General features: G+C 38.9%; 1 protein-coding gene across 8 annotated transcripts in view; it reads right to left on the bottom strand.

The window, feature by feature from the left end:
- DNAH7 (dynein axonemal heavy chain 7) overlaps window positions 1-27,657 on the bottom strand; it is a 393,327-nt gene extending 365,670 nt beyond the window's left edge. For 5 of the 8 annotated variants that reach the window (XM_054679169.2, XM_054679172.2, XM_054679171.2 and 2 more), the window contains exon 1: window positions 27,502-27,657. In XM_054679169.2, coding sequence (XP_054535144.1) covers window positions 27,502-27,586 — 85 coding nt within the window. In that variant the 5' untranslated portion in view covers window positions 27,587-27,657. The remainder of the gene's footprint in view (window positions 1-27,501) is intronic. The other 3 variants (XM_054679168.2, XM_016950238.4, XM_063791407.1) reach the window with 3 other exon arrangements.
- Window positions 27,658-27,913: the final 256 nt, after the last annotated feature.

Consider the following 27,913-nt stretch of genomic DNA (forward strand, 5'->3'; position numbering starts at 1 on the left):
TGTATGATTATTATAATTTTCTACATGTGCTGTCATGTGAAAGTTACAGGTTTTTAAAAGTAGATGAGCTTCGCTCAAAGAGGTAACTCTTTTGTCCTGTTGTTCTACCCTCTAATAATTGCTATGTAAGATCTATTGGTTTCATTTGACTAGAGCTTATCTATTTAAAACTTTTTAAACCTGTCATTACTAGGAATTTCTCTTTTCTTCTCTCCATGTCCCAAATTAATGTGACACAAGAATCATGGGTAAAAGTACCCCAAACTTACCTTGATTGGGCTGAATCAAGGCAAAGATTGAGGAAGTGGAGTATTAGCATGTCTATTTGACCACTTACATAGTCATACCCTGCAATATAATTGTTCTCAGTAATCAAACTGATATTTTTATCTCCATTGGTTTCAGTGCTACAGAACCTAAGAGGGAAAGAACTATTTTACTTATTAATCTTTTAATATGCCAATACATATAATTTTTAAAATAAGGGATTATTCTGACTTAAAATAAATAGATGAGACAAAAAGAAATGCAGGTTCCCCAATAATTTGCAAACTATTCACCTATTGCAAATATTTCCATAAATAGCCCCCTCTTCTGCTCTTGTTCTCTCTAAATTATGACTGGAAAATCTCCTTGAAAACTCTTTCATTTACCAACTCCAAGCTAAGCCTCGTGCCCTCCTCTCTTCTGCCTTATACTGACCTGTGACCAGTGTCAGATGGGCCTCTTAGAGCAAAGCTTTCTGCTCTTCCTTCACCCTCTCCACTGTCTTCACACACTGTCCATGTGGAATCTTTCTTTCTTAAAGGGCTTAAATAATGACTGTGCCCCATGAACTGAAGTCATGGTTGTTGAGTTTTCAGCCTCCATTTTTTTCAGTTTTTCAATTGCTGTTGGCCAGGAGCCCCTTCCAGAAATCAACACATCATGCCTCTGTTCTGGAATAAGCATCTTCCAGGTAACGCTCAAATGGAACATATTTTGAGAATTGCAGGCTCATTTCAGTTAGCGTGGCATTGAGCAAGCTATTCTCTTTCTATCTTCTTCAGAGGTGTTTATTCAGTGGCTCCTGTCTGTGAAGGGTGTCTTCAATCCACAGTCTGAAGGAAAGAATCTCCACCAGCCATATTTTTACCAATGCTTTTCCCATTGTTTCTTCCTTGCCACTCCTCCAAAACACACACATACATTCTATACCTCTACTAGCACCCACTATAATCACTGTTTCTACATTAACAGATGCAAAATGCCTTTATGTTCAGAGATGGTTAACATTTTCTTTTTGTCAGAAAATCTGTAGGTTGCTTTTTGGATTTTTAGTAATAATCTTACATAGAATACACTTACATACGACATGGTTCCTAGCCAAAGACATCCAAAAGGTTTGCTCAAAAACATGTCTTGTTGGGTCAGCCCTTATTAAATCCTCCCCAGGAGCCGATATTTTGGGAACAAAATATTACTGGTAAAGAGAAGCATGTGAAGTTTCCAAAAGCAAAAGTGTCTGTAACCAATGAACAGATAAAATTTCAAGGCCTATACAGTAAAGCAGCTGTTAGATGATTTACTGGAAAATTCCTCCAAAACATAATAGAGGCTGCCCACTACAAAGGAAATATTTTTCCTTCAAGTGCATAATATTAAAGTTCAATATGTTATGTACTCAAATTACCTCTCTATTAAAATCTGGGGTTTTTCACGATAACCTCCACCATGGGGACTTGATTCTCATTCCATCCCAATGAAAAGCCAGGACAGCACTGGTTGGTGCGAGATTCATGAGGTGAGTTCTAAACTCCAGAGACTCATTCCTTTTGTGCAGCTTCCAGTATCAATAACACAGGATAGGACTTCATTTCCCAGGCATATAAGTGACTCGCACTAAACTAGACAAATTCGATAACCTCTCACTTTCATTTAGAGAAATGATCATAAAGCTGCCAGTGGGGCACCATGTGATTTTCAAGGCGGGCAGCACAATTGCAAAACAATACTTGCAGGAATCATAGAGGAAGAGAACAATTGTTTCCAGCACCTCCCTTATCTCACTATATGGACAGACAGTGCATAGAGGGACATTCTCAGATGCCACAGCACTTGAGTGTTTTGGTAAAGTCCTGATGGAGACCAGGGAAAGCGGCAAGAGAGTGAGGTGTGCAGCACACAGCACAGTCACTGCTCCACAGCACCAGAGATCTGGAGGCACACATGGAACCAAATGGGCCAAAAAAAAAAAAAAAGGAATTCATAGTCCTCAGGCCAAGAATTCTCCATTTAACCTCATTCTTGACTCTGCCAACCCACGTGATCATTTATTAGGAGTTAACAGAAACCTTTAGGGAGAGATTTGTTAAGGGTTACAGAATCAGAGCAAGGGAGGAGGAATACGTTTCTAGTGTTCTATACCACTGTAGGACTACTACAGTTAACAACAATATGTAGTTTCAAATAGCTAGAAGGAAGGATATTGAATGTTCCCAACACAAAGAAATGATAAATGTTTGAGATAATGGATATGCTAATTACCCTGATCTAATCATCATACATTATATGTATCAAAACATCCTTACATACCCCATGAATATGTACAATTATTATGTGTAAATTAAGAAAGAAAGAAATCTCTTGGACTCCATGTAATGTTGTATTTACGCACAGAACACATTCTGGCTCAAACTAGGAGGTGGAGGTCTCCAACTGTACAAAGGGCACTATTGCACTTACTAGGGGTAAGGATTAGAGCTTTCGATCTACACAGGAAAAGTAGAAATGGCAGTCAAGAGCCACAGTGATGCAAGCTGAAGTCAAACCAAGAGGTGTTCCCTGCCACTTGTCTCTTATTTTGAACATGCCAACTAATTGCAGCCCACCCATCCATCCTTCCTTGTGCCAGAGGTGAGGGCTAAGCCATTGCTGTAGAAGTCCTCCTCAGCAGATAGCTGTTTATCTGGTCCTTGATTAATGGTAAGGGGGCTGCTTCTAGCTTTGTTTGGATGTTCAGACAGCAAGAGAGGACACTTGGTTTCAATATGTATATCTATTTGATTAAAGCTCCAGCTAAACAATCCTGTTTTCCCTAAGAAATGAACATGGAAATGGTCAAATGTCCACAGGAACATTGGTACAGGAGGAGTATGTTCAATAATCACGAGATATGAGTCAGATGTTCAGAGTGTGATTTTGATATGAACCTTTATTGTGGGAGAGGGAGGGAGGGTTGAGCTATCTGAGAATCAGTTCTGGCTCAGTCCCTTGAGCCCGCTTGGGTGCGAAGGTTTCAGTTCTGTGTCAGTGACTCAGCTCTACTCTGTTCAGGGAAGATAAATTAGGTGCCACGTGCTTTACTCTTAGTGAAATAGGTTATTTTGGGGGAAATATGTGGAAAGTTACTTTTTAAGAAATTCCAGTGAATATGAAAGGCTCCTATCTGAAAAGATGCACATTTGGCTTGTTGTGAGAATTTTTTCCTTCCTTATGAAAAACATCTTGTCTTCAAATTTGTCTGGAACTGTTTACTACATTGCCCTTTTGAGTTGCACCAATAAGAAGGGAGTCAAACACCATTTCCAATAATACTCTACTCAAGTCATAGTGACAGTATGCCCCTGCCTCCCACGCTGCCACACCAGTCCCAGCCGAGGAGCACCTGTGAAGTCTGTTCTGCATCAGAGCAGTAAGCAGTCACAGGGCCTATTAGTTACGCACAGCAGGAGAGACCTTGGGGTCAGTGTTAGAGTTATGTTTTTCATATGCATGCTAGACAGCTTACATTCTGCACTCTGGTGGCGTGCAGATGTCCTGGAGAGTAAGGGTCCTTTGGTTCCCTCACTTTTCCTTTTGCTAATAGACCCCAGGCTTTGTTCAGGGATCAGGCAACAATATGCTCATGGTAGTTAGGCTCAGGCTCAGAGAGGAGTCATGGATCATCCATTCCCCTTTGCCTGTGAATGGTGTAGGGATCACGCCAAAAAAAGAAACACTGCTTAGGGGTTTGGAAAAAGTATTTTCTTCCTAGTAAAAGAAATCTTGGTATGACTGAGCTGCTAAATCAATCCACCCTGCAACCCTAATTTTGGACTTGTTTGGAGAGATAATAAATTCTTTATTGTTTAAACCCCATTGGATATAGTGAAAATTGCACCAAAAAGCATCCTAACTGGTCCTCATGGGTAGGAACCTGAATTTATTTCAACTTCTGGAAGACTGTTATGAGCCACAGACTGTCAACTCCTATACAAGCTGAGAAAATAAGCATTCATGGTAAACTGGGGTTATTGAGGAAATTGCAGTTGAATTTGCTCACCTGTAAAATCGGAATATCAGTAGTAACAATTTCAAAGTCTCATCCTGATGATTAATTTAACCCAGGCAAAGCTCTTAAAGCAGTGCCTGGCACATAGAAAAGACACAATTTAATTATCAAGTGTTGTTATAGAGATGAGGAGGCAAGAAGGATTGATCACTTGGGGCTAAATTAGGGATACCAACTAGGAACAAAGATACTCACTTGCAAAGAGAAAGATGATGGCAGACACTCTGGCATGGCTGGCTACTAGTAAAGTAATATAGAGGAGATCATAATTACAGTTTACCAAGCCCTCTTCATCATGTTCATTCCCTTTGCATGAACACAATTTCCTCAATACCTACAGTTTACCATTAATGCTTATTTTTTCAACTTATATAGGAGTTGATAGTTTGTGGCTTATAATACTCTTCCAGAAATTGAAAGTAAATTCAGGTTCCTACCCCTGAAGACCAGTTAGGATGATTTTTGGTGCAATTTTCACTATATCAAATGGAGTTTAAACAATAAGGAATTTATCATCTCTCTATACAAGAAGTCCAAAATTAGGGTTGCAGGGTGGATTGATTTAGCAGCTCAGTCATATCAAGCTTTCTTTTATTAGGAAGAAAAGCCTTTTTCCGAAGCCCCATGTACTCCCGCTAACTACATGGGTGAGCTGGCTGTGACTGCAGATCTCATCCAGAATTTGTCTCTAGGGTTGGTTTAGTTCACCTGGTGTGATAGACTGAATAATGAATGACCACTGTCCCCAAAGATGTCAATGTCCTAATCCTTGGAACCTATGAAAATGTTAATTTAGTTCAATGATAAAAGGGACTTAGCACATGTTATTACATTAGGGATCGTGAGATCGAGAGATTATCCTGAATTATCCAGGAGAGCCCAAGATCCTTATAAAAAGGAGGAAAGTCAATACTAGGAGATGTGATGATGGAAGCCACAGACTGGAGTGATGTGAGGAAGGGGCCACAAGCTAAGGAATATAGGCAGTCTCTAGAATCTGAAAAAGGCAAGGAAACAGATTCCCCCCTAAGCATCCAGAAGGAACACAGCCCTGCCTACAGATTGACTATAAACTTCTGACCCCTGAACTGTCAAGGAATACATCTGCATTGTTTTAGGCCACTAAGTTTGTGGTAATTTGTTACACCTGCAACAGGAAATTAATATACCTGACTAACCAGCTGAGACATGATCCCTAATTCCCTTTGTTAGTTTGTATGTTTCTGCTGCAAGTAACAGAAGCCTGAACTCAAAATAGTTTCTGCAGTTAAGGGATCTATTGTCTCACATATTAAAAACAGAGTAACAGAGTCAGGATGTTACAAGTTGGTTCATTCAACAGCTCAATGACATCATCAAAGATCCAGGGGTTTTTTTCCCCAAATCCTTGCTTTGTTTTTTTTCAGCACAAAGGTTTATCTTTTTGGGTTGACCCACTCATGGTCAAATGTGGTTGCTGCAGTTACGCTCAGGGTCAAAAGTGGTTACTGCAGTTCTAAGCACTATATCTTTACACGTTAACATCTAAAAGTTGGAAGAGAAAACCTCGTCTTTCCTGTGTCATTTTCAAAGTACCAGGAATATTTCCCAAGAAGTCTCCCGGTAGGCTTTGCTTCTCACAGCATTAGCAAGAATGGAGTTATTCAGCCATTTCTAAACCAGTCGCTGAGAGAGGCACAGAATCAAGATCCACCTCCTGGGACAACTGAAGGGCTGGCCTCTTTTGAAGGATGTGGTGGCCTAGTTCATGGGTTGTGTTAGTGAGTAAGAAGAGGGGAGAAGGATGGCACAGTTAGCAAATAGCAATGTCTGTTATACACCCTCTTCAAGGTTCCTTGTGAGCGGTCAACCTTACCAGACAGAACAATCTTCCAAGGTAGAAGAGGGCTGTCTTTTAGGCAAGGAGTGCAAGTGTCTATAATTCTCACTCTTTTTGCTCAGGATCTTCTGACTAATGAAACACATTCATTTAGTTTATATTTTTATTTGCATAGGGTAAGCCCTAAATAAATGTTTACCAAATTCAGGGTCAATATTTGTGCCTCCAGAGATATTATTGTATTATTGTTTGATTCTCAACCATGTGGGCTGATATTTACAGTCTATTGGAGATTTCAGGAGGCATAGATACATAAAAGTAAAAGTACTAACTTTCACATAACATTTTCTTTGTGCCTGTCATACTTTACATAATTCTTTTAACCTTAGCTATAGGAAGTGGTACTGTTTTTAATTCCCATTTTATAGGTAAAGACATCTAGGCACAGAGAGGAAAACCATTGCTAATCCACAAATTCCTAAAGCAAAACAATTTTCATCACAGCAGTATGTTGTTTTAATTATGGCTATATTTAAATGGATGAAATGTCTAGAAAGAAAATATTGGTAATTTATCTGGACGACTCCAAATGCATATTTGATATGGTACCAGGAAAAGAGCAATTAGAGAGCCACCCCTTGCCACTGCTTAACCTTTCCCAAAGGGGTGGCTCTCTAATTATATTTTTAAGAAAGTAATAACAATTTAGGAAATACATGTCTGATACATGATATAAACTGCAGGGAGATTTTATCCAAAAAATTCTTTTAGGTGTAAAATTAAACAACATAAGCAGCATTCAAACCTAAATGAAGGGCTGACAAAAACAAAATGAAAAGTAATGTGTATGTGGGAAAGAAACCAACAGAAAAATATAAACTTTATAAATTGTGGCATAAAACTCATCAACTAGAGGGAAAATGTGAGATTTCAAGTAGTTGATTTAGAATCAAAATCCTTTGGCTTTCCCTAGTTGGAGACCAACATTTTTAATGGTTTTTATATGTTTGTATAACTATGTTGACTATTCTCTACACTAACCTCTTCTTTCAAAAGTATGTATGGAATATTGTGCTATAACCATTCCAGACTTAGAAGCCTAGACTCTGTTTTGGCTAGTGGGCTTTCCCAATCACTGTTTATCCATTTTACTGCTATTGGTTTTAGGTATAATAGAGCCAAATGTTTTCATCAATCATTTCATAAAGATAGGGATAGTAATAAACTTCATGTTAAATTTACTGATTCCCTCTAGGAGAGATAATTATGCCTGAAAATGCTGGTATCATTATGTTGGTTGGCACTGTAAGGGAAATTGAGATGGTTTTAAATAATCTACTGAACAGTAGGAATTTCTATACTGAGTAAATAAAGATTTGTTTTAAAAAATTCCCCTCATCTGAGTCCTGTTAGAACTAGACTATGTGATACAAAGTAAACCAAGGAATGCCTTCAGGAACACAAAATCCTGAAACACACAAAGGGAAATAAAAGGCTAATTTATGGTAAAATACAAAGCATAAAACACAAAAGTTCCTAAAGCAAAACAATTTTCATCATAGCAGTACGTTGTTTCAATTACAGCTACATTTAAACATATGAAATGTCTAGAAAGAAAATATTGGTAATTTATCTGGATGACTCCAAATAAATATTTGATATGGTACCAAGAAAAGAGCAATGATCCAGATTTTCTTCTTTTCAGAACTTGACTCTAAAACTGTTCTTGTTATAACTTTAAGGAGTTGGTTAAAATAGTTCACTGATAATTACGAATGTACTTCCTCTTTGCATTTAGTTTCCCCGGGCTGATTTATTCTTGCCAAGCAGTTCTGAACACATGATTTCCTCTGAATCTCTAGATTTTAAATTGACATTTCTATGGCATGCTGAATCATTGCGGGTCGAGTTTTAATTAGTCTCAGGCCTTTGGAAACCAATTCGGCAGAATACACAAGAGTCCTACAATGTTTGGGTATCTGACCCAATAGTTCTGATTATGGAAGTCACTTTCAGGAAATAAGACAAAATTCAGAAAATATATTTATGTTAAATAATGTTTGTCCATATGGTAATATACTAGCCAAGATAAGAAATAATCTAAACGGCCAGTAATGGCAAGATGGTTAAGCAAATTATGATATAACCACTGAATGAGATGTTATTGTCTGGAACAGTTACAATAAAATGAGAAAATTCTTAAATATGACAAGTGCAGGGACATGTAGATGGCAGAATGCAAAATTGCATTTGGCATTTGATCTTACTTCAGCCACATAAAACAATAGGGTTGAATTTTAGTATCTCAATAACATATCAAAACTGCCTGTTGATAGCTCAGAAAAAAGCTAAGCTAAATATATTATTTAGGCACATATACACGTACATGTGTGTTTGCAAGTGTCCATGTGTACATGATGAAACTAAAAGAAAGGAATGAAAAACACAAAATTTGGGATAACAGTCACCTCTGGCAAGAAGGCACAGGTCAGGAGGCACCAGGGAAAACAAGTACAGGAGACATAAACATTTAACTTTTGGGCAGGGCAGAGGGTCTTTATTAATGATTATGTCATTTCATGATGAATAAACAGAATGAAGAGTGGCCATACATGGACCAGTGATTATTATGTGCCATAAAACAAGAATTCTGATTCATTCCATTTTCACTATTATTAAAATAGGAGATTATGAATGACTTTTTTCACTTTATACATAAATTTCTACAATTTCAAAATTTCTTTTTCTTTTTTTTTTTTTTTTTTTTTTTTTTTTTTTTTTTTTTTGACAGAGTCTCGGTCTTTCCCCCAGGCTGGAGTGCAGTGGCGCCATCTCAGCTCACTGCAACCTCTGCCTCCCGGGTTCAGGCAATTCTTTTGCCTCAGCCTCCCGAGTAGCTGGGACTACAGGTGGCACGCTGCCACCCCCGGCTAATTTTTTGTATTTTTAGTAGAGATGGGGTTTCACCGTGTTGCCCAGGCTGGTCGCGAACTCCTGAGCTCAGGCAATCCACCCGCCTCGGCCTTCCAAAATGCTGGCATTATCAGGCGTGAGCCACCGGGCCCAGCCAATTTCTAAATTTCCATAGTTAGCATTATACTTTTAAAATGTAAAAACAGTAAACTGGTCTAGAAAGCTTGCAGATTAAAAATAAATTCAATAGATATGTTATACCTGCGTCTGGATGAGCTAAACTTACCCAATTAAGGCGAGGCAATTGAACAGTAAGCTAGAGGTTAATTAAGACTAAACTGCAAACAGTTGGTGGTTATATTATCTAGGCCTGATTTTATTTTTTTAGTCCTGATGATTTAGTCTTCTCTGAGTATCTGACCAAACTGGGCCTTAAGGTAACAAACTCAAAGTATTATATTTTCTTATCATAATCATAACAGCTAACATTACTTTAATAATTCATTAATTTTACTATGTGACAGGTACTGTGCTAATACTTTTCATCCACGGTCAGATTTAATGCTCACACTAAACATATGATAGTTATTAATATTATCCATATTTGACAGATGAGAAAACTGAGGCAGAAAGATAGGTGCCTTGCCCAAAGATCACACCACCAATAAATAAGGGAGCTCAATATCAGAGCTTAATATGGATCAACCCTCCTGCTGAGGAAATAAAAAAAAACTTTGTCCAATATTCATCTCAACAAATACTCATTTACCAAAGTGGAAGTGTAACAAGCCTAAGAGAGGATCCTAGGATTCAGCTCTTAGAACCCTGTGTGAGGTACATTTAGGGCATAGGCTTTCAGGGTATGGGTCAGGAGACAAAAATTGGAGAAGTACAGATCCTATTAGTCCGTTCTCACGCTGCTATAAAGAACTGCCCAAGACTGGGTAATTTATAAGGAAAAAAGGTTTAATTGACTCACAGTTCCGCATGGCTGGGGAGGCCTCAGGAAATTTACAATCATGGCGGAAGGCACCTCTTTAGAGGGTTGCAGGAGAGAGAATGAGTGCCAGCAGTGGAAATGCCAGATGCTTATAAAACCATCAGATCTCGTGAGAACTCAGTCACTGTCACGAGAACAGCATGGGGGAAACCAGCCCCATGATTCAATTACTTCCCGCTGGGTCCCTCCCATGACACGTGGGGATTATGGGAACTCAAGATGAGATTTGGCTGGGGACACAGCTGAACCATATCACTAGGATATAATGTATCCCAAGGATATATTGGCAGAATAATATAGTGCTTTGAGCATGGGATCAAGGGCTATAACTGCTTAGGTTTATATACTGGCCTCACCATCTTTTAGCTCTGTGACCTAGGAAAGATACTGGAGTTCTCCGTGTTTCAGTTCCTGTAACTGTGAAGTTGGGATAACAGTAGTACCTACCTCACAGAGTAATTGTGTGTATTCAATGAGTTAATCTATGGCAAGCACTTAGAACAATGCGTGGCATACAGCACGTACTAAATGTTAACTGTTATAATTTTAGCATACATTTTCACAGTTCTTAATCTTTATTCTCTTTCTCTCTCACCACCTCTCTCACCATCCTCGCCTCAGTTCCCCACCTCATTGTACAGTCATAGTTTGCTCTGAATTATTTGGGAAATGAAACAAGGTGTAAATATAGAATGGAAGACAACCTTTATAATATTATAAATTCACTTTCATGATATGGAGTAGACTCAAAAATGCAGAAACAGGTATTTTTTGTATTTAAAACACCATAATTTTCTTTCTATGAATAGCGTATTTGCATTCAAGTCTTAGCTCTATCATTAACTATATAATCTTGAGAAAGTCTCCACTCAGCCTCAGTCTTCTCACTTGACAGATAGAGGTGACAATGCCAGGATTGCCTCCTGAATGCTTTATTCTGGAGTGCTTCGGCAAGTTTCTTCTTTCATTCCATGATCCACATTTACATTTAGTGAGTACTTGCTTTGTGCCAGACTCATGCTGGAGGCCTGACATGCAAAGTCTCTGTTACTTTGAGTAATTCATGCTGGAGGAACATGCAGTCCTAGACTGGTGTGTGTGTGTGTGTGCGTGTGCACGCACGCACACATGAATGCATGTGCAGGGGTGATGAGGCAGGATATGGGATACGGATATTCCAATTGCAAATAACAATTTTCAAATTCTGGAAAATACATGAACCACAAAGAGGGGACTAATAGCTGGATTTATCTTGGCCATTCAGGAACAGGCTCCTTTCATTTTGAATGAAACATATACATGTTTCCATGGGGTTTTCTTTTCACCTATAATTGCCCACACATGAAATATTTGTTTTGCATTTGTGTTGGATCTTTTACGATTCAACAGATCTTTAACCCAGCCTCTCAGGACAGAACATTTGTTATTGTTTGGCAGAAATTTTCTCACTGTTCATGTTCAATTATTCAGTTAGATAGAAAATAATGATATTACTACACTTTCATGCTTATCCCTTGACATTTTCCATAAATAGAAACTTTGTTCATTGGCTAAAATCCTGTTTAATACTATCAAATGTCAAAGGCAGGATTTAGTATACTAGTCTCGTTGGAGAAAAGAATGTAGGTCTCTAATTCAATTAGAAATGAAACTGAATTTGATAGCCCCAGACTACCTGCCAATAATATTTCTGTAGCCACAAATAGCCTCTCAACTCAGCATTTTAGTTTTTGGTCAGGTCAGAAAAAGTTCTACTTTGGGTCATGTTAGTCATTAGTTTGCACATTTCTTCAAATGTTCATTTAGTACCCACCATGTGCATATCCATTCAGCAGAAAAGGCCACCAAGCTAACCAAGGCCATACCTAGATGGTGTCAACATTAAGCTACCCTACAAACCCCAAAGCCTATGGTTTTGGCATCTAAATAAAGGAAAAAGACTCCAGAAAAAAGTCTAAACTTTTTTTTTTGATCTATCATCAGGATATTTGGTATTGCTTAAACTGAGCCAAAAATATTATATAATCTTGCTTCTCAAAATGTAATTCAAGAAGAAATACAAATGACTAATAAACCATAAAAAGATGCCTGGTCTCACAGTGATAAAAGAAATGAAAAATAAAACAAGACAAAATACTATTTTATCCTATTAAATTGGTAATGACTTGAAAATTGATAATATCCAATGTTAACAAGGATGGACAAACAGGCACTCTTACTTAGCCAATGGGCCTTAGTATGGCATGATTTTTCCACTATAGATAGAACAGAAAGCTGAAAAAAAAAATAGTATGTTTTTTTTTCCAGAAGGAAAAAATCCTAATATGTATCCTTTGACCTTGAAATTCTACGTTTAAGGAATTATCTTAAGAAAATAATCATAAATGTACACAAATATTTGCCTTCAAGGATAATTGCTGCACTGTTTTCAACAATTACTTTAAAAAATGAAACATCCAACATAGGGAATTGGTTAAATAAAGGATACTATACCCATAGAATGTAATGTATATAATCATTAAAAATAATGTTATGTTAGAATATTCTGTGACAAGAATATATTTGTTTTTTTTTCTTTTTCTTATTTATTTATTTATTTATTTATTTATTTATTTTTGAGACAGAATTTCACTCTGTCACCCAGGCTGGAGAGCAGTGGCACAAACTTGGCACACTGCAACCTCCGCTCCCAGGGTTCAAGCCATTCTCCTGCCTCAGCCTCCTGAGTAACTGGGACTACTGGCCTGTGCCACCACACCAGGCTAATTTTTGTATTTTTAGTAGAGACAGGGTTTCACCATGTTGGCCGGGCTGTTCTCGAACTCCTGACCTCCAGTGATCCACCCGCCTTGGCTTCCCAAAGTGCTGGAATTATAGTCGTGAGCCACTGCACCTGGCCATATTTATGATATATTAAGTAAAAGAAAGAGATGAACCAACATGTTAGCAGTGATTATCACTAAATATATGAATCTAAGTTGATTTTTTTTTTTTTTTGAGACGGAGTCTTGCTCTGTTGCCCAGGCTGGAGTGCAGTGGCGTGATCTCTGTTCACTGCAAGCTCTGCCTCCCGGGTTCACACCATTCTCCTGCCTCAGCTTCCCAAGTAGCTGGGACTACAGGCGCCCACCACCACGCCTGACTAATTTTTTCTATTTTTAGTAGAGATGGGGTTTCACCGTGTTGCCAGGATGGCCTCGATCTCCTGACCTCGTGATCTGCCCGCCTCAGCCTCCCAAAGTGCTGGGATTACAGGCGTGAGCCACCGCCCCTGGCTCTAAGTTGATTTTTTAAATTTTTTTTCATTTTTTGTTTTTCTGTATTTTATGTGGTAAATGCATTTACCACTTTAATAAAAATACTTATAAAATATAATGTAATACTTTTAAGAAAAACATTTATGAAATATAATGCTTTTTAAACTCCTATAAACTTCTAAATGCTATTAAAGCAAACAGATGCTGGCATTCACCTTGCAATCCCTGTTAGAATAACTTTGTTAAAATATATATTCTGCTAGTTTTGTCAATTGAACTCCAAATAATATAGAATGTAATATTTGTTGAAAACACTGTAAACACACAGGATTCTAGTGCCCCTTGTTAAACATTTTGTATAATATATGAAGTGGTTTTATGCACTGTTTTAATGGACAGCTGAGATTTGCAAACTTGCACTCCTGTCCATGGGAAGCATAAGGAAATAATATGAACTATTGACAGATGTAGGTACTTTTGTGGTTGAATATAAAATAACAGAGGTAGAAAGCAAACCCTCTTTGCTATCCAGGGTGGCCTGCATGAAATTCCTACCTCTGTCCTTCACTGACTGTTGTATAGACTGAATTTTGTCTCCTCACAAATATTCATGTGTTGAAGCCCCCAGGGTGATGATATTTGGAGGTGGGGTCTTGGTAATTAGATCATGAAGACAGAACCCTCATGAATGGGATCAGTGCCCTTGTAAGAAGAGACAGGAAAGAGATGAGCTCTCTCTTCACCATATGAGGATACAAGGAGGTGTCTGTTTGACAGTCAGGAGCTGAATCGGCCAGCACTTGAATCTTGAACATTCAGCCTACACAACTGTGAGAAATAAATTTATATTGTTTAAGCCACTCAGTTAACGGTATTTTGTTAGAGCAATCTGAACTAAGACAGCTATGTTTCCTTGGCTGACTCATTTAACTCCAGTAAAACAGAGATAATGATATTTACCTCTGCCCGTTGTTTTAGATTTAAATGAGAACTGGAGTAACAAGGGTAGAATTTACCTTGTACCTGGCAAGTAAGTACTCAATAAGCTTTAGCTATTATTAGCATCAATAAGTTCATCACGTGACTCGTGCATTTGAAACCTGCTCATTCCTATGTGGCTGATGTCAAATAGCAAGATTAGTCAACAACCTCCCACATTCCTCAATGTTCCCCAGGGAATAAAAAGTGCAAGAAATTGAATTTGAATTTGCAAATGCCCTTGCATTCCTACTTTATTTTCCTCTGTGTGTGTGTGTGTGTGTGTGTGTGTGTGTGTGTGTGTGTGTGTTTGCCTTAAGGAATTTTTAAAAAAAAAAGTGGAGTAGAAGAAAACAGGAGCTGTACACCATAGTTAATATTGCAAAGCCTTGGAGAGTAATATATTCACTGCTTTGTGACCCAGAGGCCAGCAGGGGTTACGCTTCAGGGTATTCACTTTGATTTGCATAATTCTTTTTCCTCCTTTAAAGTTATTTATTTATTTATTTATTTATTATTGTAAAATCTTTTAAGTCCCTGGATGGGTGAAAATCTGAACAAATTGGTAAACATTCTTGAAGTCCAGCAAAGAGTCGTCTCAATACAAGGAAATGTCCTAAATTATTCAGTGCACTGGGGATAGGGAACAATGACCATTTAATGTGGTGAAATAATTAACCTGCTAAAACAATGAGCACTCACAGGAAAAATGCAGAAAAAGTTTACTTAAAAGAGGAAAACATTAGTGAGTTCTCTGTCACCTTCCAGTAGAATCAGTAATTGAAAACTCTAGCTCCATGTCCAAAAGTAAAACCTCTCAGCCCGGTACAAGGCAGGGGAAAAACAGTTGTTTACTTCCTGAAACACACAAAAGCTCATTTTTCAGATCTTAAAAAGAGATAATTTAGAAGAGGGATAACCACAAACAACACTTTCTACTGAGAACAAAAACCAAAGCAAAAAAAAAAATTTATGGACATTCCCAAGAAACCGCTATGGCAAATCTCACTGGAACTTTAATTCATGTGGAGGCTTTGAAACATCAGCACACAGCAGGAAATGAAAGGGCACTTGAGAAGCAAAGGACAACTGCAGTTTTCCCTCTATCCATACCTCTAGAAATTGCAAAGAACGTCCTTATTTTTAGTAAAATTACTATCACATTTACAAGCAGCAGTTCTGGACGCATGTCCTCAGCTCTGTGCCAGTATCACTGTGTCACTGTGGCTACAGATCCACCAGAACATTTTGTTTTTCAAAAGCAGTTTCGCCTGAAAATACATTCACATGGAGAGTAAGGAATGAGAGCTGTAGTGAATAATGAGAACTCGGGGTCTGAGAACAACAGAAATCTGCAAGAGGTCTCAATGAGTATGTTATGAAGAAAAGTTCTTTTTTAGCTCCCGGTGAATTCCTCAGCAATTAGTGGTTTCTCTTGAAATGATAGCAGTTGCAAGAACTGAGGCCAGAGAGCCATTGCTTGGCTACATCATGGGAATATCCTTGGCCTCTGAGCAAAACAAGCTGCATAGACTTATTGTGGCATGAAATATGTTTTTCAAAGCTGTACGGGCCTCTTTTTAATAATACATGAAGCAAGCAGACAGATAATCAAAGTAAACAAAGAAAATTTGTCCTTAATTAGGATTCTATAGATATTGCAAAGTCGATAGGTGCATTCATACTATAAGGTGTTGTTTCCAAGCAAGGAAATGTGTCTCAGTGTGCCAAACTACCCTCCAAGAAGTCACTTAAACATCTGGACAAATAATATCCAAGATAAATGGTCGTGGGATGTTGCAAGTAAAAATCACTCTAATTTTTGGGGATTACTCAAAAAAGATATAACAGAAAGCCCTGAAATACCACGTACTTCTAAAACCATCGTATTTCCTTAAAGACAATCTATTATTTTTATTTTGCAATTTTTGTGCTATTACTAAGACAGATTTGCCACCCTCTCCCATCAAATGCCTGATTATAAAAGAAATGCATGTTCATCAGAGACAACTGGAAAGAATAAAAAAAAAAAAGTCACCTATCATTCCACTGCCCAGGTGCTGACATGATTAACATACTGGCATATTTTCCTATTTTTTATTTTTATTTTACTTTAAGTTCTGGGATACACATGCAGAACATGCAGGTTTGTTTCACAGGTATATATGTGCCATGGTGGTTTGCTACACCTATCAACCTATCATCTAGGTTTTAAGCCCCAAATGCATTAGGTATTTGTCCTAATGCTCTCCCTCCCCTTGCTCCCTACCTCCCGACAGGCCCCAGTGTGTGATGTTCCCCTCCCTGTATCCATGTGTTCCCATTTTTCAACTCCCACTTATGAGTGAGAACATGCAGTGTTTGATTTTCTGTTCCTGTGTTAGTTTTCTGAGAATGATGGTTTCCAGCTTCATCCATGTCCCTGCAAAGGACTAAACTCATTCTTTTTTTATGGCTGTGGATACTGGCATGTTTTTGTTTCTTGATATTTTTCTACATACTTTTAAAAACTTAGCTGAGATCGTACTGCGTAAGTGAAGTTTTTTCTCTTCATGTATCAGAAATTCTCAGAAGTCATGAAGAACATAGTTGCCATCTTGAAGACATAATCATGCTTCATTACCCAAATACGCCATAATGGGCTTAACTGTTTTCTCTCTTTTGTATATCTGTACACTCTTGGAATGTTTTATTATTGCAATTAATGAAAAACCATCCCTGTCAAAATATGAAAGAATTTTACCTTTATTTATTTGTGTGACTATGTGTACGTCTCAATTTTGAGTGCCGACATCAGACATTCTGATTTATCTAATATTTGTTTTCTTTGATGTAGTTCCTCAAAAATTAAGAGGAGTATACAAAGTATGCTCTTAATGTATACAAAGTATCCTCTTAATGTATCTAGAGCATAAAAAGAACACCTACAATTCAATCATAAAAATACAGGCCAGGTACAGTGGCTCGCACCTATAATCTCAGTTGTTTGGGAGGTTGAGGCACGAGGATCACTTGAGCCCAGGAGTTCAAGACCGGCCTAGGCAACATAGTGAGACCCTATCTCTACAAAAAATAAAAAAAGTATCCGACTATGGTGGCACACACCTGTAGTCCCAGCTACTTGGGAGGTTGAAGTGGGAGGACTGCTTGAGCCCAGGAGGTTAAGGCTGCAGTGATCTGTGATTGTGCCACTGTACTCCACAGCCTGGGTGACAGAGTGAGACCCTGCCTCAAAATAAATAAATAATTAAGAACAAATTTTTTTCTAAAAAAAAAGACAAATCATTCCATTTTAAAGTAGGCAAACTAGGCCAGGTGCCATGGCTCACGCGTGTAATCTCAGCACTTTGGGAGGCTGAGGTGGGGGGATCACTTGAGCCTAGGAGTTTGAGACCAGCCTTGGCAACATAGTGAGAACTTGTCTCTACAAAAACTAAAATTAAAAAAAAATTAGCCAGACATGGTGGTATGCATCTGCAGTCCCAACTACTTGGGAGGCTGAGGTGGGAAGATTGTTTGAGCCCAGATGTTCAGGGCTGCAGTGAGCTATGACCGTGCCACTGCACTTCAGCCTGGGAAACAGAGCAAGACCCTGTTTCAAAAAAAAGAAAAGAAAAGAAAAATAAAAGCTGCCTTTACAAGACAGTTTTCAGACATTACAAATAAAGAATTATAGAAGACTCGTTTTATACCAATTTCTGCTCCACATATAGTAAATTGTGTGTGAATATAGACAATCTGCATAACACCTATTTGTGTAGTACAAACGGCACACCAGGAAACATTGTAGTGAATTGTTTATGTTTCTCTCTTCTATTTAACAAATACTACAGTCTGTTAATGCAGCAAATATTGCAATTTAGAGTATTCTCTTCTAACTTTAATTGACTTCATGAATGATGAATTTTTAATTATTTAATATTTATTTATTTTTAATTTTAATTTTTTTTTTTTTTGAGACAGGGTTTCACCTTTTTGCCCAGGCTGGAGTGCAGTGGAGTGATCACAGATCATGGCCACCTTGACATCCTAGGCACAAGTGACCCTCCTGCCTCAGCCTCCTGAGTAGCTAGGACCACAGGCACGCACCACCATTTACAGCTAATTTGTAATTTTTATTTTTTGTAGAGATGGAGTCTTTCTATGTTGCCCAGGCTGGTCTCAAACTCCTGAGCTCAAGTGATCCTCCTGCCTTGGCTTCCCAAAGTGCTGGGAGGGGCGTGAGCCACCACGTCCAGCTACATTTTTGGTTTTTTAAACAAACATATGAAAATTTAAAATTTTAATCCAATTTTTTTTCAATTCAGATTATGCATATTCCATTCATTTTCCCCAGGTTTTAAAATTTATTCTTAGGAAATGTAATTAATATTTGGTGTGATAGGAAAGGCAAAGCCTTTTGAAGTCAGGTAAACTTGAGCTCAAATCCTAGCTTAGGGTAATTAATTAGGTAACTTTGAAAAGTTGTCTAACCTCTCTGAGACTCAGTTTTCTGACCTATAAAATAAGGATAATATTTGATTTGCAGGGTTGCTGAGATTAAATGAAACATCTTGAATAAAAGAACCACATATAATTCCTGATTCATAATGGGCCTTTGGCAAACTTTATTCTTTCTCTTTTAATTTATACATCATATGTCTCAGAATATAAACATACCCACGGGAAATATTTTTATATAGACACACACACACACCATTTCATAAAAATGTATATTGTAAACAACTTCTGAAATTAAATTGACTACTTAGATGCAATATCGTGGGATTATTTGTAATGTTCTTTAAGGGTACTGGAGCCCAGCCAAAGTAATTAAATCTTTAGCAAATTTAGTAATAAAAAAAGTCCCCAGCCATTGGCCATTGTAATTATTCTATTTCTGGGAAGAAAGGGGACAGGTTTATTTGTAGTATCCCATGCTTAATCATTAGTATTAAATGACTTAGGACCAGAACGAATCAAAGAAGCAAACAGCTGATTACGGCTGCTTTGTAAGAGAAAGAAGTAGTTGATGTTCACACAGGTTAAAGCAGCCAAAAAGGCCTCTAAATAAATGGCCAAGTCTTTTTCTCCTTTTAAACTTGTTTTCTATGGTCTTTAGTTTGTGATTACTTAGATATTCACTTATTTCAGAGGCCTTTTTGTGCAAATCCCAATTTAAAACCTAATCACGTTCTTATTAAATTGGGCTAACGACTGCTTTCAAAAGAAGAAACAAACTACAATAATTTATCTATAAAATTTGACTTTCTATGACTATACAGGCAATTAATTCAATTATAAAAATGACAAAATTTAGTCATAAAATGATCCAGGCTGAAATGAGGAAAGATCATTAAGTCTCATAGATTTATTCATGATTATCAACATATATAGAGAGTAAAGAAGGATTGTGATATGCATTATAGAACACGGAGAATCTGTGTTTTGTTAATTCAATAATTCCCTCTTATTCTTTTCCCCACATATATTTTGCAGCCATTGTTTGTTATTCAGTATAGCTGGAGCAACTGTCCACTTGCAATTGTGTCTGTAATTGGTGACCCAGTTGCATTTTACAATCTGGCTAGAAATATCAGTATAATTAGCATATATCTTTCCTTTGGCCTTTCAAAGGGGTATTGCCATCACTAGATTTAAATTCCAGTGGTGAAACCACAGAGCGTGGAATCCTAGCAACTAATTATAAAATAATCCATTTTTTGCTTATTCTGGGAGTTGATCATAGCACAGGGTTGGCACAGGACCTAAACGTGAGAGATAATTCATCTGACCCAACCACAGTTGCACCCACCCTATCCATTGGAGGCATTCTTGAACATTTTCTTTAGTATATTTTATTTTATTTTATTTTATTTTTGAGACAGGGTTTCACTTTGTCGCCCAGGCTGGAGAGCAGTGGCACGACCTCAGCTCATGTCAGCCTTGACCTCCCGGGCTCAAGCGATCCTTCCACCGAAGTCCCACAAGTAACTGGGACTACAGGCATCTGCCACCACACCCAGCTAATTTTGTATTTTTTTGTAGAGACGTGGTTTCACCATGTTGCCCAGGCTGGTCTTGAACTCCTGGACTCAAGTGATCCACCAGACTTGGCCTCTCAAAGTGCTGGGATTACAGGTGAGCCACTGCACCTGGCCTTTAGTAATGTGTTTTACAGGGAAGGACTTTTCAACAAGCTGGATGATTGCTTGTTTCCTGCAAGAAAAACATACATTTCCATCTAAAAAGATGGAAAAGTGTGTGTGTGTGTGTGTGTGTGTGTGTGTAAATTATATGGGAAAATGTTGGAACTTCCCTATTCTCACTAGAAAGCTTTGATAGATAAGTCAGAAGATATGGAAAGACCTGTATTTTCAGGTATGGAAAATATTGCAAAAGAGGTAAATTGATAGAATTAAAGGAGGCATGAGAGTGCAGTCTCCTGGTTCTGGAAGCCAAGGCATGGCCAAGCTGAGTCCCCAGCAGAAGGCCTTGACAATGACTTTGTATCAAGAAATTCAAGCTTCAAGATATTGAGGGCCCATGAGAACCAGAGCATGTTGTATTGGAACCTACTGTTGCTTTCTAATAAAGGTATGAAGCTTACAGTGCTACAAAGAGGATTACTGAAATGGTCTTACTTGGATCAATAATTTCTAAGAGCCTGCCCTTCCCAGGCCCTTCTCCAGTACAAGAACTGATGTGTTCCCACAAAATAACTTGAATTCAATTCTGGGATAAGCCAGATCTTTGGAGATTATTGGATCACATTGCTTTGACATCTAGTACCTTGTTTTCCAAATAAGTGTCCTTGATTAATATTTAAAAAGATGTTAGTAAGGTTGAAGTAATTATGAAATACATTACATATTACAATCCTCATTTGAAGATTGCTTGTGTAAATTAAAGCCTCCAAAAAATCCTGCAGTAAAAATGCAAGTTTAACACTGTTAAATATGGTGTTCCCAAAACATAATTGGGCACAGAATGCTTAGTGCCACATATCTTTGCCACATTATGAGGAATGTGAGTTTGGGAAACATGGATAATTATGTCAATTAAGATGCTTTCAGCTGCTAATAATAGAAAACCCAAAAGAAAATAGCTTAATCTAACAGATGTTTATTTTAATCATATACTGAAAAGTCAAGAAGGAGACGACTGCTGTTACTGCTCCAGTGACTTCTGTGGGTCAATAATATCAGGGCCAGCATCTCCAATATTCCCTTGTCCCTGAGGACAAGGTGAGGAGGTATAAGGCTGTCAGCAGCATTTCTGCTTTTCATCAAGGAATCAAAAGCCTTTCAGAAGCCACCCAGCAGACTTCCAGTTCATCCCTAATTCCAACTGAGCTGGAATAGCCTCTATAGTGGAGGCAGGCAAGGGAGAAAGACCTTGGCTATGACTGGTGAGTTGGCCAAACTACAGTGCCCTTAGCAATGGTAGAATTACCTTCAGGGACTTGTATTGTGGTTTTATACTTCCAGCTTCCACCAAGAGACACGGTTAGAACTAGTTACATGAAATCTACTGCTTTTATAGTGAAGAACATTCAGTTCATGTTGTTGTTGTCCAAAATAAAAGAATAGCTGTAATAAGATCCACATGAGAAACTCTTCTCAGGCACAATGCTATCTTCCCCCTCCCATGCTCATTCCAGAGACAACGTTAACCCCTACACAACTTTTGGTTTTATCTTAGCCCTAGAAGCCACATTCTTGGTGTTGGATGGTTCTCTACAAGGTCCTGCGATATTCTCAACATGCACTAGGGAACTGGGCAAGGTTCTTGTCACTGCTCTAAAATCCAGAGATTGATCTCTCCTTATTTGCTTCTGAGCTTTTTCTATTCTTTTTAAACTGTATTTTCCCCAAAAGACTAAAGTATTTACAAATAAAACCCCAGAGGAAAGTTTCGAGTTTTTCCCCCCATTTTGAGTAAAATAATATATCTCCCTTGAGGCAAAGAAGCACAGCCTTCTGATGGAAAAGGGAAAAGTATAGGCAGAAATGATAAATTAGTATCACAAAGATTGCTTGGCTCCAACGATTATTCAATAAACTCTTTAATCATAAATGAAAATATTTGGTATTTAATGTCTGTCTCTCCTGATAGATTATAAGCTCTATAGTGTTAACACACACTGTTCAAGGACTATTCTGTCACTCACCTTTTGCCAAATTTTCTCTCTTCAAGCCACACCCACCTTCATCTTCTTCACTCTCAGCAGAAGACTGGCTGCAATCTTGTTAGTAAAGGAAAAACTGACTAGCCCTCTACTTCCCATCTCTATTATCATCCACCTTCTTTTTCTTCATTTTTGTCCATGAGAAGAAAACTATTCTTCCTTCCTCTACCCAAGGTTGACCCCTCCATTTTTTGCTTGTGGTCGGTCTCATCACTTTTTCTGGCTTTTTATTTTTCTTTTTTATTTATTTATGTATTTCTTTTAATTTTATTGAGATAGAATTTTGCTCATCACCGAGGCTGGAGTGCAATGGCGTGATCTCGGCTCACTGCAACCTCCACCACCTGGGGTTCAAGCAATTCTCCTGCCTCAGCCTCCTGAGTAGCTGGGATAACAGGTGCCCACCACCATGCCTGGCTAATTTTTTTTTTGTGCTTTTAGTAGAGACGGGGTTTCATCATGTTGGCTAGGCTGGTCTCAAACTCCTGGCCTCAGGGGATCCACCCGCCTTGGCCTCCCAAAGTGTTGGGATTACAGGTGTGAGCCACTGCACCCGGCCCTTTTTCTTTTTTAGAGACAGAGTGTTGCTCTGTCACTGGGGTGGAGTGTAGTGGTGCAATTATACCTCACTAAACCCTCAAGTTACTGGTCTCAAGCAATCCTTCCACCTAAGCCTCCCAACTAGCTGGGACTACAGGTGTGTACCACCATGCAGAGTTAATTATTTTATTTTTGTAGAAATGGGATCTTGCTATGTTGCCCAGGCTGGTCCTAAACTCTGGGCTCAAGTGATCCTCCCACCCTGGCCTCCTAAAGTGTTAGAATTATAGGTGTGAGCCACCACACCTGGCCATTCAGCGTTTTCTATCATCAATCATCTTGCCCTCTCATGCACTTCAACTGCTGCTTCCATGTGGACCCCATCTCTTTGTCCACAAAGATTTTAAAGTCCTCCCCATCCTAAAACATTTTTAAAACACTCTTCAAACTATGCTTCTCTTCCTCTTTTCCCAGATTTCTTGAAAGAATAATCTATACTTGTGGCCTCTATTTTCACATTTTCTTTTTTCTTTTTCTTTCTTTTTTTTTTTTTTTTTGAGACCGGAGTCTTGCTCTGTTGCCCGGGCTGGAGTGCAGTGGTGCGATCTCGGCTCACTGCCAGCTCCACCTCCCGGGTTCACGCCATTCTCCTGCCTCAGCCTCCTGAGTAGATGGGACTACAGGCGCCCACCACCACACCCGGGAAATTTTTTGTATTTTTAGTAGAGACGGGGTTTCACCGTGTTAGCCAGGATGGTCTCGATCTCCTGACCTCATAATCTGCCCACCTAGGCCTCCCAAAGTGCTGGGATTACAGGCATGAGCCACCATGCCCGGCCTACTTTCACATTTTCTTAACCACTTGCAAACTCACCACTCGAGTGAAATTATTATATCTAATGATCATCTATCAGTCCTCTTCCTCTTGGAAGTCTGTTAGACAAAGTTAATTCAGATGAGACTTGTTTCTCCCTTAGCTTATGACGTTGCACTGCCTTGTCTCCTTCTGGCCTCTCCTCCCATCTTAATTATGCTCATGCTAGGAGAACTAGTTAAACCATCATTGCAATAATCTAGATTGAGGTCAAGAAACTAAATGTCCTTATGTCTGCTTTTGTAAATTAAGTTTTATTGGAACATCCTTTGTTTGCATATTGTCTATGGTTGCTTTTGCGCTCCAGCCACAGAGTTGAGTAGTGACAGGGTCTAGCTTGGAAAGCCTGTAAATTTTAATAACTGGCTCTTTATAGAAAAAGTCTGCTGACCCCCTTCTAGATGATCTAGACAATCTAGATCTAGATGAAAGACTGTCTACTAGAAGGAATCAAGAGGGGATTATTATAAAATATATTAAGGAAATATAAGTGATTGAAGTTAACAACTAATTGGAAAGAGTGCTGTAAGAAAACACAAACTTTTTAATGACATGTAGAGATTTCCAGTTCATGTGTGGGTGAACAGTACTGTTAACTAAGGAAGGTAACATGGAGCAGGAAGTTTGGGTGAGGAGGTGATACCAAAAGGGAGAATATGATCATGATTTTACTTAGAGCTATTTTATATCTGAAGTTACTTATATCATATCTAAACCTCAGAACCCAGGAATAAGATCTGGGCTAAGGTGAAAAATTTGGGAATGCATTTGTGACAGAATAAGAAAATTCGGAACTGCAAAGGGAAGTGTTAGAATTTAAAAGTTCCAACATATACCAATTTCTCCTTCCTACAGATTAAATTAATTGTCAAGATCTGCACACCATTTATCTCTCATCACACTTCAAATCCTTTACCTGGTAATTCTATCATGTACAGTTGACCCTTGTTATTCCTATGAATCAACTGTCGTTCCATACCTGTGAATTTACCCACTTGCCAAAATTTATTGGAGCTCCAAAATCAACCTGTATGGTTCTTTTATGGTCATTTGCCGACATATCCAGAGTGGTAAAGAAATTCGAGTCATCAGACACAACTCATTCTGAGGTTGAGCAAGATGACATTCTGCCTTCTTGTTTCAGCTCTCATACTATAGAACAAATGACCTTTCGTGGGCAATTTAGTGTCCTTTTTTTCACATTTTCATGCTTTTAATTAGTGATTTCACCATTTAAAATGACCTCAAAGTATAGTACTGAAGTTCTGCGTAGTAGTCCTATGTGCAAGAGGGTTATGCTGTGACTTACAGAGAAAATGAAGCAGCCTCGTTGTCTGGGGTAAATACCAAGGTTCTTGGTCTCACGGCCAAGGAAATTGAGGTCGCGGACACACACACAGAGTGAGATTGGAGCAGGAGTTTAATAGACAAAAGGAAAGAACAGCTCTCTGTCACAGAGAGAGGGGTCCCACCCAAGAGGGTTGCTACTCTGGAGGCTGAGGCAGGAGAATCGCTTGAACCTGGATGGCAGAGGTTGCAGTTGCCAGGTTGTAGTAAAAATGTCAGGGTTTTTATACGTGGGCTAGTGAGAAAGGGGGTATCTTATCTTCCTAGGGCCCGAAAATTTTGGTTGAGACCAGGTTTGCTATCTGCATAGAGCAGAGTTTCTATCAGCCTTTACCTGATTGCTTCATCACATAGGCAGACTTTTAGTGTGTGTTGCTGTGTGCTGCTTTGTGTCGCTTATTTGGGAGGGAGAGTTTCTGTGTCTGTTCCCAGACATTTTCTTGCAGCTGCAGACATTCCCCCACAATGTCCGCTTCTAGCTTCCCTATCTTAGTGTGCCTAAAGGGAAAGGAATGTGCTTATTAAGGCCCACTGTTTTTGCTGGGGCCCATTGTATGAGTGTGAAGTTTAGTGATTATCCAGGAGACTCACCCCCTCCTTCTGTGACCGAGTTGTTTATCTGTGTTTTACAGCCTGATCTTCTTATCTGTCCAGGTGCACCCCAAGTTTTTCCCAAGGCTGTTTTATTTTTTGCCTGTTGCTATGTGACTTTTCAGGCAGGCTGCTTCTGCTGTCTGAATTTTTCCAATGATTTTTCCTTTCCTTCTCTCTCATTCCTCTCTTCAGGAGAGGAAACCCTAACTGCTGTTAGGCAGATGGGTGTTGATCTTTCTGGCTACTTCCTGCTGGAGAGGGGAATTGTGTGGGGAACAGCAGCTAGGATTCCTCCAGGGGCTGGTATAAGGGTCCTCAGATGAAATGCATGTTTATACATGATTCCATTTGCATTACCACTTGGAGCTTGATAGCCTCTAGCCAAAAAGAAATAATTTGGGTTATTAGGGGACATGTATTAAAACGAGACAAGGAGGGGGTAAGCTTAAAATCTTGAGTCTGCTGACACTCCCTGATAACTGGTGGCTATAGTTATGCCTGTTAAGATTTGGGTGTATGGGCTGGGCACGGTGGCTCACGCCTGTAATCCCAGTGCTTTGGGAGGCCGAGGTGCGTGGATCACGAGGTCAAGAGATCGAGACCATCCTGGCCAACATGGTGAAACCCTGTCTTTACTAAAAAAAATAAAAATAAAAATAAAAAATAAAAAGATTAGCTGGGCGTGGTGGCACACACCTATAGTCCCAGCTACTCGGAGGCTGAGTCAGGAGAATCACTTGAACCTGGGAGGCGGAGGTTGCAGTGAGCCAAGATCTAGCCACTGCACTCTAGCCTGGCGACAGAGCGAGACTCCGTCTCAAACAAACAAACAAACAAACAAACAAAAGATTTGAGTGTTTGGGGCTCGGTTGTGTTAAACTTTCTTGATTTTATCCTTCCAAAGAGATTTTTGGGTTATGTACACCCTATTTATTCCTATTACCCAGCAGGATCTGCAGGATAATTGCTTAGAACTAGAATATTGATCCCCATTTTTACATTACCCATTCCTTTTTGTCTCCATTGAGCCACAGCTGGAGACTGGTGGTTGGCTCACAGGAATAAGCATGGTTAGTTTAAAATGTAGGCAAAAACTTAAAAACAACTAATGAGACTAGATGTTAATAATAGATTCATGATAAGTTTGGAACATATTTTCCCTCTTCTAGTCCTCATATCTGTTAAAAACAAATTATGATAGGACCGAGTTGTTTGCAAAATAGACTTTAGTTTTAAACTTGGTTTGATTATTTGCATAAAGTGCAACAAGAATAACTATTTTTACATAGGCTTTTTTTTTTTTTTTTTTTTTTTTTTTTGGAGACCAGTCTCACTCTGTCACCTAGGCTGGAGTGCAGTGGTGCAATCCTGGCTCACTGAAACCTCTGGCTCCTGGGTTCAAATAATTTTCCTGCCTCAGCCTCCCAAGTAGCTGGGATTACAGGTGCCTGCCATCATGCCCAGCTAATTTTGTATTTTTAGTAGAGACACGGTTTCACCATGTTAGCCAGGCTGATCTCGACCTCCCGACCTCAGATGATCCACTCACCTCAGCCTCCCAAACTGCTGGGATTACAGGCGTGAGCCACTGCGCCCAGCCACACAGGCCTTTTAGATTTGCTTTGATGGAACTTTATTCCACAAGGAATCTTAGATAAGATTCCTTTCTAAATCCCAGCCCAGCCATGGGTTTGTACCTTCAAATACCTGTGAGTTGGGTAAACTTCTTTCTTCTTGAGGTTCCAAGAGCATGGAGTTCCTAGGCCTGTCAGAAAGTGACATTGTTTACTCACCACAGGTTAGGAATCCTGTATGGAGATGGTGTAGCCAAGGAATGAGGCCAGTTTCCCAAGGGGCTTTTATTGGCTCTGCAAGTCAAGCCTGACTTCTTAAAGGGAAACACACCCTTCCCGTCAAAGGCTTGTTAAAACAACCAGTTTTTCCAATTGTGTCCAGCTGCAAAATAAAGAGGATTCTTATTGCACTGATGCAAACAACTATATGTTACAACTAGTTTTTAAATTCTGGAGGAACCAGGCAGAGAGGAAACAAACATGCTTGAAACTTTGTTTACAGGAGTATACTTTACTTAGTTGTTAAAGGCTGTAG

Source organism: Pan troglodytes, chromosome 13 (genome assembly GCF_028858775.2).
Source record: "Pan troglodytes isolate AG18354 chromosome 13, NHGRI_mPanTro3-v2.0_pri, whole genome shotgun sequence".
NCBI classification, from domain to species: Eukaryota; Metazoa; Chordata; class Mammalia; order Primates; family Hominidae; genus Pan; species Pan troglodytes.